The 11,003-nt window shown below is 44.3% G+C and overlaps 1 protein-coding gene across 1 annotated transcript in view; it reads left to right on the forward strand.

The window, feature by feature from the left end:
• The window catches only part of CUX1 (cut-like homeobox 1), a 110,292-nt gene that overhangs the window by 3,305 nt on the left and 95,984 nt on the right, over positions 1 to 11,003 (forward strand). Inside the window, exons 2-4 of the mRNA XM_010158718.1 lie at positions 36 to 159; positions 2,118 to 2,194; positions 2,996 to 3,062. Of these exons, the coding sequence (XP_010157020.1) occupies positions 36 to 159; positions 2,118 to 2,194; positions 2,996 to 3,062 (268 nt within the window). The remainder of the gene's footprint in view (positions 1 to 35; positions 160 to 2,117; positions 2,195 to 2,995; positions 3,063 to 11,003) is intronic.

Below are 11,003 nucleotides of genomic sequence, written 5' to 3' on the forward strand. Positions count from 1 at the left end.
TGTACACTCATTCTTCCCCTGTTGTTTTTCTGTAGAGGTTACAATAAAAGCACTTAAAGAGAAAATCCGAGAATATGAACAGACCCTGAAGAACCAAGCGGAGAATATAGCCCTTGAAAAAGAACAAAAGTTACAAAATGATTTTGCGGAGAAGGAGAGGTGAGTGTGCATGTGTCTGTCTGTAGGTATTGTAGAGATGTATTTTGCTGTTTAATCTTCCCAGCCAGGACTCTCTCTTCAGTGTGCTGAGACAGCTCATATATTGAGCGATTCGGGTGATTTATGCGTTTGACACGGAATCATTTGATACTCAGCTTTGCACAGAAAAACAATCGTGAAAGTGGGGAAGTAAAACAAGGACAGATTGTTTCTTCGCTGTAGTCTTGCGGGGGGGGGGGGGGGGGTTCAGGAGGTTGCAAACCTGCTTTTCTTCTTCAGTGGCTGTATTGTCCTTTGTGACACTAATCTTTCTCCATTAGCCGACAGGGTAATTCAGTCTGCCGTGTGCGCTGAGCGTGGCACAGCACCGTTGTACAGGCTGTGCAACCCTGGGCTGTTTAAGATGAAACACTCTACCCAAGGGCCAGGGTAAAAGACGCATCCCCCCTGCTCCTGTGGCAGGGTCTCAGAGAGGGGATGTGTTCCTCGATTATCCAGACAGGGTTTGCATATTCGTACATCTCAAAAGTGAGAAGCACTTTAGTTCTTTATCGTTCATTTTTGGAAGCATCTTGGAAGCATTTCTACTCTTTTGCAGATGAGGAGGAAATGTTTGGATCTGGTAGGTTAGTGGGCAGACAGATAGGGTGTGCCAAGGCCAAGGGTCTTAAGAGGGAGTTCTTTCAGGCTGCCTCTCCCACCTCAAGAATTTAGTTCTCCCGTGGACCAGTAACACTGAAGCCCTAATATGTTCAACTCAATGGGGAAGCCCTTCAGTTTACATGAGCCTTTGAGTTGGTGGGTTGGTTGTTTAAGTTCAGGTCTGAGTGGGAAGAATCTGCTGGTAGATGCAAAGCTTTTTTTTAATTCATCAATATCTATGGTTTCTTTTTGATAAGTAGCGTGTAAGCAGTGACTTTAACAAGTGCCATTTAGATATCCTTACAAATAAAATGAAGTGGCAGGTTGTGGAATGCAAATAAAAGCATGTATAAGGGAGGTTTTGAGTTCTCAAAGTATGTAATTTGGTATGAAGGGAACAGACGCATGCTTCTCACTATAAATAGTAATTAACCTGGTCAGCAGTGTTGGAAGAATAAATTTATGCACCCTATGGAGTGCAAGTAGGATGCTGGTAGTTTCATAAGCCGTTTCACAATTCTGAAACCTGCAGAATATCTTAAAAGCAGTGTTCTAAAAAGCAGCGACTCCTGGGAGATGTTGGAGCAACTCCCTTTCCGAGATGAGTTTTGTAACTCTTGTAGTCGAGGAAGGAGGGTAGCGACTGCATGGCCAGGTGACGATAAAACATGTGTAACTCACCCAAACAAGAAAATATTGCCCGTGGACATAAGAAAAGTGAGCATATTCAAGGTTTGCTCATGTTACATCAAAAATATCAATGGGGGATTTGTTTTCCAATATGCGTGTTTTCTTACAGAGTAGCTAGTACTGTTGCTGCACTGGGCAACCATTCCAGCTGTGCGGAAACAGCTGCCGCGTCCAGTCACTGTATCAGCTATGGCAACAGATTTCTTCATTGTGACAGTAAAGTGGAAATGGATCGTTCTTCTTGTACTAACTTTGTACAACAGAGGGTGCTTGGTGACAATTTTCTTCATGTGTGTGACATTTCCAAAACAAATTATGCTCAAGAAAACCTTCCACCGAAGTTGTCATTTATATAGCAGTCAACTCTTGTATAATGTTCACAGCTTATGTTATGAGGTGGCTACACTGTTAAAATTTTAATAAGTGGGACTGCAGAGTATGAACAGTATTGCAATGTGACATGATTTATGGGTCCCACTGAAGCACCTTGTAGTCTGCGTGGTGTTGTCAGTTGTCTGATTACAGCTGAGACGTTTAATCACTCTATCTTCCAAATTTGCAAAATACGAGTGAGTTGTTTAATGTGATTACGAGCTCTGTTCTCACCTCTTCTCTCCCCCTTACAGAAAATTGCAGGAGACACAGATGTCGACAGCCTCGAAGCTGGAAGAAGCCGAACACAAAGTTCAAGCTTTGCAAACAGGTTTGGCATCGCTGTGCTGACCTATACCAATGATCAGGCGGGAGGTGGGAGGATAGAGAGCACTAAGTGCATCGGGACTGCGTGTGAAACAGCTCTTGCAAGTGCAGAGAGATCCAACAGAGCTTGAACCTGCTTTGTGTATTGGAGCTTTTGGCCCCACACCTTAAGCGAACGCTGGTGTTGCAGCCAGCCTGTTGGCACAGACAGCGGACAAGGCCGAGCACAGGCACGTGCAGCGTTAGAGCACCGCTGCAATGAAAGCAGGCCGTGGAGCTTTTCATCCGTGTTGTATTTTGCTCTGGTTTCACACATTCCTGAACTCTGGTAAATACGTGTGATCTGGGATCGGTCCGAACCCAGTTTCTACCAGCCTGCCTTGCCTGTTGCTATGACTTTGCCTGGCATTAATTTCCATCTCTGCATACTTGCAGACTCCAGGTCTGCACACATTTCGTTTTGTTTACTGTGAGAACACAAATTTTATTCCCTGAATTGCTGCAGTAAATACTTCAAATTAATAAGCCATTTAGCCAGCTTAATCAGAAATTAATAACTCTAGCTTTGTTAAGCAGAAACTGGGAGGTTTTGCATTGTAAAGGAAATACCGTAAGAAATTGTGAAAAACCAAAAGCTATGTTTTTTCCAAGTAATAATGGTTTGCCTAGATAGAAAGACAAAGCAAAGAGTTTTTCATCAGGAGGTGTACAGCTTTATTTATGGCTGGGTAAGAGAAAAAAGAGTAGTCTTTTTGCTTTCCACTGCTGTTACAGTGCTGTAATGCTTCATGTTTATGCCTTTTAGCCTTGGAAAAAACCAGAACAGAACTATTTGATCTGAAAACAAAATACGATGAAGAAACTACTGCAAAGTAAGATTTCACTGTTTTCTTTCTACGTCTTCCTTCAGGGTATCACTGCTCCTTTGTTTTGCATCTGTCTGTTGGAGACAGATGAGATGGAAGAGGTTCAGGAGTCCAAATGTGTTGGAAAACATGGTCATAATTTGGCCTCCTATAGAGAGATTATTAGTTTTCATATCTTTTTCTGCCCAACAAGACATTTCCTGGCACAGATGCTGCTGCATTCCTGGTTTCATTCTCAGGTGCTGCATCTGCTATGTGTTTCTTATCCTATGTATCTCTTGTATTTTATTTAGAAATGGGGCGATTTCAGAAATGAGATATTTATTGTGATCTGCCAGTCTTGGTGAAAATACAGTGTAGTTTAGTAAAGGATTTCTGTTTCACTGTTAGGCACCGTGGTTCTTTCTGCTTTTGGGCTAGCAGTCATCACTGTCAAATTCCCCCCAAATTACAGAGAGTAGCATTTTTGGCAGATTTTTCTTTTTTTTTAAGTAGAACATGAACATAGTCTCAAAAATACATATCCTTGTTGTCTTAACGGCTGGTTTTTCAGTTATCCCCTGGTTTTCTTCACAATCGGTGCAGGTTTTCTTCACAATCAGAGTCACAGGCTGCTGCGGTTTTTCTTCAAACTCTTCCTATTTAAGGAAAGATAGGAATGAGAAAGAATTCTTTTGATCAGCACTATTAAGCCCAAGGAGTCATTTCTGTGTCTGGTCATGGGATGGGAAAGAGAGAGCCATTTCAGATGGGTGTCCCTGGCCTGCTGTAAGGGCAGGGGTTGGAAGACACATGCGCCTACTACCCCCATCCCCCAGAGCCCCAGCTTCACCTCCACTTCCACGTAGGCGTGTGAACGGAGAGGAAAACCCTTGTTCCTGCCCTTACCACTCATTCTGGTAGAGAAGTGGTAAGGGAAGGCTGTTGGGGCAAGAGAAGCTGTAGCCCAGGGTGATGGGAGGAATGACTTGGTCTTGGTTTTGGGTGTAGGTAAGTGCTTGCTGGTATAGAATCACAGAACGGTTTGGGTTGGAAGGGACCTTAAAGACGATCCAGTTCCAACCCCCTGCCATGGGCAGGGACACCTTCCACCAGACCAGGTTGCTCCAAGCCTCATCCAGCCTGGCCTTGGACACTTCCAGGGATGGAGCACCCACAACTTCTCTGGGAACCTGTCCCAGTGCTTCACCACCATGGCTCATGGCAGTCCAAATAATACAGGGGTTTCAAAACCAGTCCAGCTGGCAACAAGTTTTGATTTCTTAGTGTGTGGTTCTGTGAGCATTGAGCATCCGATTCCCCACTGAGTACCTGGGGAACTTAGAGCTTACAGAATTCAGTCCATAGACATTAAGAATCGGCACTTGGAGTTGAAACACCTTTTACAACATTCAAGGTAATATTTTAGGGAAGTTTTGGGTTGGCTCTGTAAGTCCAGTTTCCTTTGTGTTCCGTATAAGGTGTTTGAAAGTATTTTTGTTCACTCATTGATTTCATCCTTCTCGAAGAGACGCATACTAATGATGTTTCTGATGGAGCCTTAACCTACTGCAGATTGCCTTTATTTTATTGTTTTCCTGCACGTACCTGACTCTGTTGCCCTTATTTTGTCTTGCGGTCGCTTCTGCAGGAGCAGTCAGAGGTCAGGGCTCGGTGGTTGTAGGCACTGAACCTAATAACCCCTCACCTTTTTCAGCGGTTTTGTTTGCAGAGTGTTTGCTTCCCGTTATATTGCTATTTCCCCGAGTAATGTGATTTATCTCATTCTGAGCAAAAGATGGGCTCTAAAACACGTGTTTGCGTTCGTGGCGTGTTTCGTTCTTTCACGTGGAAATATTTTCATGTGATCTTGAATGTGATTCTTACCTCATACACACAGAATTGCATAAAATCTGTAGCATCTGCAGCGACAAGAAGTTTATTGGGTGCTGTAGCAGAATGGTTGTGAAGGCTGGGTGTAGAAGGTAGCGATGGTGGAGCTGAATCCTGAAGCGGAATTAAGCATGGACTTTATCTCCCAAACTAATGGACTGTGAAAACAAACTTGTAGGGCCTAATAACAGCAGTAATATTTTATCATTCTTTTGGATATTTATGGCGGGAATAGTTCTTGCATAACAACAGTCATGTGTGGCGTTTGGAGCCCAAATTTTGCAATATGGAAATCTAGAAAAACATGAAAAGGGAACTGCATGTGGACAGTGAAATTGAGTCATCTATTTTAATTGTAAAAGCTGGGAGAAATGTTGAAAAAAAGCCACCAGTAAAAACGGTGAAAGACAGTTTGATTCTTTTCTAAAAAGAAACCCTCTTTTGATCTAAGTCTGAAAAGCTACTTGTATTGCCAATTTTAATTTTATGTTTTAAAAACATGTGATTTTTATCTTAGGCCAGAATTGTTAGTTTTACAGACGCTTATTTGATGCAGATGAATTGGAGTGCCTTCAGGAAAAAAAAAGATAATTGTCAATTTTTTAAAGCTAACAGTGCTTTTAAGATTTTCAGTTTTGGAATAAAGCTGTCTTTCAACTGTTTGTAACTTTGAAAATCTCTCAAACAACAACAACAAAAAAAAGGCAGCAAAAGAAATAGACAGTAAGAAGTCTTCAGGATCAGCATTAAGGAGTCTGGGTTTTGTCTGTGCGACTGGCTGTTGGGATCTTGAAGTTGGAAATCGTTATGTCAACTTGTTTGTTTATCTTCTCAAAATGTCCCTGTGCAGAGCGAGGTACGGCGGTACCCCCCCAGCTTGATGCTAGCACGGCGTCTGCAGATGAAAGTAAACTCCTCGGCCAGAGTAGCTCGTGCCATCCCACTCCGTACAAATCCGCTGCTCCCCACGCCCGCTGGCAGGTATCCCGGTGCAGCGGGATCGGGGGGCGCTGCCCGTGCCCCTGGCCCCGCGTCCCGCCAATCCCCGGCATGCAGGGCACCGAAGGTGTTAATGACAAAGAGAAGTTTATTATGTGCCAGTCAGTGCAGTCTGTCAGCTGGAATATCAGAAGCTGGATTTGACAAGATGGCAGCAGCAAAGTTTTCCATGTGTAGGCTTGAAGTAAAATGTAATTAGCCTTTATGTGCAGAACAAGGATCCATTGATGAATACAGCTGGTCTTTGTTTTCTTCTGTCATTGAGTGTGGGAGGTAAAAGTGTTCTTCTTCATGTTTATTAATACAAGATTCCTTAGACAAATGGCAAGCACAGTTTAATATTTGTTGGAACACAGAGGGGCTTGCCAAAACAGTTGTTGTGTAAGAGGATTTCAAGGTTTTCAGATTATAATCATCTCTGGGTTAAATAAATGAACGATTACTCTGCCTTTTTCAATTAAAGAGGCACATCCTCTCTCAAGGCCTGATACCGATTTTGTTTGCTGTCCCACACGTTTCTATCAGCAAACCTGGATTTAACCAACGCTAATGAGTTCGATCTGGAGACTCTGTCGGAGCTGGAAGGGAAAAGCAAACTGAGACGTGAGTTTCAGGAAAATTAAAGAATGTTGAGGGTTTTTTCCCCCAATGCAACAGACTTCCCCCCCCCCCCCACCCCCCCTTGTTCCTCCATAGAAGAAGAAACATTCTTGTATGCATTTCCTTAGTTTTCCAGGGACAAACAGTTCTTCCTGCTAACATCGCTCTTTCACTTCTGGTGTGCTGCAGAGTGCAAGCAAGTGTTTGGGATTCCCAGCTGAGCGGTTAATGCTCCCAGACAGAATGGTTGAATTCCAGTTTCAGATCAATTCCAGAGCCACCTCTTTGCTCCGACCCCCCTTCTCCCCCAGCCTAAATGAATTCTAATTGGAAAAGGATCTTCGGTTGTAGCACATACAGTAGGCTTGTTACATTGCTGTTAACATGTGGGCTGAGGCTCCCTGCCTTTGATGAAAGAAAATATCGAATTTCACTGAAATGCTGCGTTTTCACCAGTAAATGTTAAGTAGTCTTGTGAGGATTTTAGGTGCTCCACCACCACACGCACACACACACACACCCCCCTTCTGCAATAAATAGCTTTCATAAACAACACAAAGCAAAAAATGTTTAGGTTAAGGTTGTGGGTCAAAGCAGCTCTGCTCCCCCTTCTGTTACCGATGCGATTTTCTGAACGGCGCAGAGTTTTTGTTCTTCTAAAAGTAGCGTATGCAGGGAAAATCACAGAATCACAGAACGGTTTGGGCTGGAAGGGACCTTAAAAGTCATCCAGTTCCAACCCCCTGCCATGGGCAGGGACACCTTGCACTAGACCAGGTTGCTCCAAGCCTCATCCAGCCTGGCCTTGAAAATGCAGTGGAGAAGGAGGTTTTCGTATTTGCCAAAATAGTTGCCCTAAACCAACTACTTCCAATAGCTTGTAGAAACATACTTTGCCTTCCGGTGTATGAAGCAGAGAATTGTCCCTTCATACATTGGGCTGATTACTAGGTTTTTTGGCAGCACGGCTAAGGATGACACAGGAGGGCACGTTGGTGGAGCGTCACTAAGACTGTATGCTGGTGCAATAGTGCAAATTACCCCACCATACAGATCCAGCTGACTTCTTTTAATCCTGAGCTGCATTTTAATGAAAACTAAACCTGGAAACGAACAGAGCGCGGTTGGTAAAAGGGCGGTCTGCGAGCTGGCAGGCGCTGCTTGGCGATAAAGGAGAGTTTTTCATTGGTTCAGGGCCTGAGTCGGAAAACTTGACTCACAGGATTTCAACATCAGTATTTAATACTCCTTTTCTTGCAGCGGTGACAGGCCTCGGTCAGTGAGGCTGGGCACACCGGGGTGGGCACCGCACACGTATCTCTTACAAAGGCCGTCTCTGCCCTGAAGAGCTTACACCATGATACCCTGACAACGGAAAAAGAAGCTAATGAAACAAATAGGTAGAAGCTCAGGAGTGGGAGGACAAAGTAGTGCCTATTTTCATCCCTATATCCTGCTTGAAAATAAATCCTCAAGTAATCTGTAGCAAGTCAGCGGTGGGTGACAGATGGGGAGCGCTGGGCAGGCGGCGACGGGGCAGACAGGGAGGCAAACACTCCTCGTGTTACCTGCACGCAGGCGCAAGGCACCGAGTCTCCAGTGTCCAGGGAAGGCGGAGGTTTCGTGGATTGTACACCAAAAACACAGGAACAGAAGGGGATGCCTGTGGATTTTGGCTGTTTGGGGTGAAGGGTGCTCGTCTTCCTACTCGTGATGGACCTGTTCCTCAGGCATCGGTGCAGAACAAGGTTCTGAGGATGTGGCGCTCTGCACAGAAGGAGGGTAGGATTGGGCCTGGAGGCAGAGGAACAGTAGTTTTAGAGGCTTCGTGAAGAATTATTTCTGCCTAAAGTTAGGTGATGGAATTGGAGTTCAAGTATTCACGTGAAATCTTGTGTTACATTGGGGCAAATCTCAGTTAACTTGGACTTCAGGGGGATAATTCCCAATATATAGTGAGAATTGAATTTGGCCTATGAATTATTTACTTCGATTTTTTTTAACAAATCTTTCTTGTTTAAGTGCTGGCTGGTACCCATATATCACTTTTCAGATGTTTGTAGTCTCCCATTTTGATGGTGTGCAGGGTCAAACTGAATAAAAAATAAAGTCATGCTCCCTCCAGCATCGCATAATTACTGTGATAGATGGTCTCCAATGCTGCTTCCCCCCACTGGGCATGACACACTGTAGTTAGGGTGGTTGTGTGGTACATGACATGAAATAGCTTCTATTTGCTGTGCCTTTAAGGTCTTAAAGTTTCCTATTTCCTGTTCTTTTGATGAGTCATTAACTTCTAATGTTCGTCTCTGGAATTACTGCTGTATTTAAAGTGATTTCTCTAAAAACAGGAGATGGAGAACTTCATAGGCCATGTGTCTCTGTTTTTTTCTCTTCTTAGGTTTCCTAGTCATACTGCCATCAGTGAAACCGCAGGAGTAGTGGTAATGGGGGGGGATGAGAATCTGGGGAAGATGTTACAGAGACCCAATTCTTTTTAAGGAAAAAAAAAAAAAACGAAAGAAAAACTGAATGTCTTAAATCTTACAGAAAGCCCTGTCTGCATTTTGCAATTAGAGATATTGGTTGAAAGTTTTAACTGTGCCTTGTGCAAAACTCAACAGGCTGAAAGTCCCTATGTAACACTAATATTGCTTAAAAACCTAGAAATTAAGATGAATGAAAATACTTTGGAGATCTGCTTCTTATTTTGATCTAAAGCTCTTGTGTGAAATAAGGCTTGAAAGCCCATGTGCAAACCAGCCTTTTTTTTGTCAAATTTCCGGTTCGGCCTACAGTCAAACCAGAAGAGCTGCAAGACCCTGTGCTGTGGGGAGTGAGTGACAGTGTTACCGTGAAAACACTTGCCCTTGCGAAATACTGAGTGCTTGCTTTAAAGTGTTGTCATTAGCCTCTACTTTTGGGAAACTGAGGCACGAGGAGTAAGTATAAGGCTCAACGCCACCAAATCTGGTCTTGGCTGGAGTCTAGAAACACGCAAATATGAGAATCATAAGCTGCAGACCGACAAAAAGATTTTTTTAAACATTATGACTATTATTGCTAAGGGGGCATTTCTGGGAACTCCATCTAAATGGAGCATTTAGAGTCTGTAGGAGTTAGTGCTGTAGCTGGGCTCTGTTGTCTCTTTTGTTAAGACTTGTAATGCTTGTAATTAGTTAATGTAACTTTTTGACAGCGCAGAAGTGCCCTAGGTCCTTTCAGGTTTTTGTTTGTTTTTTAACCTCGAGTGAGACTGTTCAGTTCCTTTTTCTAGTACAGCCTAAAAGCGGGTGTTATTTAACAGCCCAAAGTAGAAAAAAAAAGCCTTAGGGTATTCCAGCATAATCTAGTCATCGCTGTTATCTATAACCTTGGGTTGACACGAGATCCTTAGATGAAAATCTTTAAATAAACGCCAAATACTGCATCAAAGGGTCTTACGCGACTGTGCCAGCCTTGCTGTGGGTTGTCCTGACCGTGACTGCAGCTACGGCTCCTTCCTGGGCATGAAGCTGCATGGAAGAGGCTGCAGCATCCTCGGTGCACGGGTTTGTATGGAATCACAAGGGGCAGAAGCATCCCTGTCCTGTCTGTTCTCACCAGGGCCAAACCTCTTCAGGCTGTTGCAGGCTGCCTTAGTCCGCTGAGCAGAGGGACCACCAGCCCGTTCTGCAGACCCCTGCCAGCAGGAACTGGCTTTCCCTGCGAACCCAGCAAAAGGGCAGTCCAGTTTTTTGAGCTGTCTTACCACAGTATCTCATTTTCTCTGTAACAGCTGAACGCTGTAAGGTGCCTGCGAGGGCTTTGTGAGGGAGAAGAGGAGTGAGTTAGAGGGAAGGAGCACCCTCCTTGCAAAGACACATCTGCCCCCGAGCGTGGACAAGGTCCTTGGGCCTCCATGTCCCGGTCAGCTGAGCTTGGTTTTCATGCAGCCCTTTCATGTATGCCTACACATTATAATAGTCTCATTTTTTTAATGCAAAGTAGCAAATCAACAGAGTTATTTTGGTACAGTACCACTTCCTTGTGAGGTCTTGTCTGTGAAAGCAAGGAGGGCACGTGTTCTGCCATCGCCCCTTCAGCACAGTGCTGCTGGGCTGGGATCGTAGGGACGGCAATCAGGATAAATCCTTGAATCACCAGAAACAAATGGTTCATCTGTTTTCGGTCGGAACCTGCCCTGTGTAGTACGCGGGGTTACCTATTCCCAGCCACAAATCAAAGCTCTCCGTTGGGCTCTAAGTGAAAGTGGCAGTTACTGCAGCAGTCATCTCTACCTAGCCATGCATCTGATGTGTAGGGTTTCTTTACTGGCGTTTACTTGAAACTCTCCTTGTGCTCTGTAGATGGATTGACGATAGTGCAGGCGAAAAAATCAGTCGCATCGTGTGTGTTGTGCTCCTTCATTTAACGGAAGGAGATGGCTGTCCTGGATGAGAATGGAAGTACAGGAAACTTTGTAAGGTCCCCAGC

This window comes from Eurypyga helias, unplaced genomic scaffold, assembly GCF_000690775.1.
Source record: "Eurypyga helias isolate BGI_N326 unplaced genomic scaffold, ASM69077v1 scaffold3499, whole genome shotgun sequence".
NCBI classification, from domain to species: domain Eukaryota; kingdom Metazoa; phylum Chordata; class Aves; order Eurypygiformes; family Eurypygidae; genus Eurypyga; species Eurypyga helias.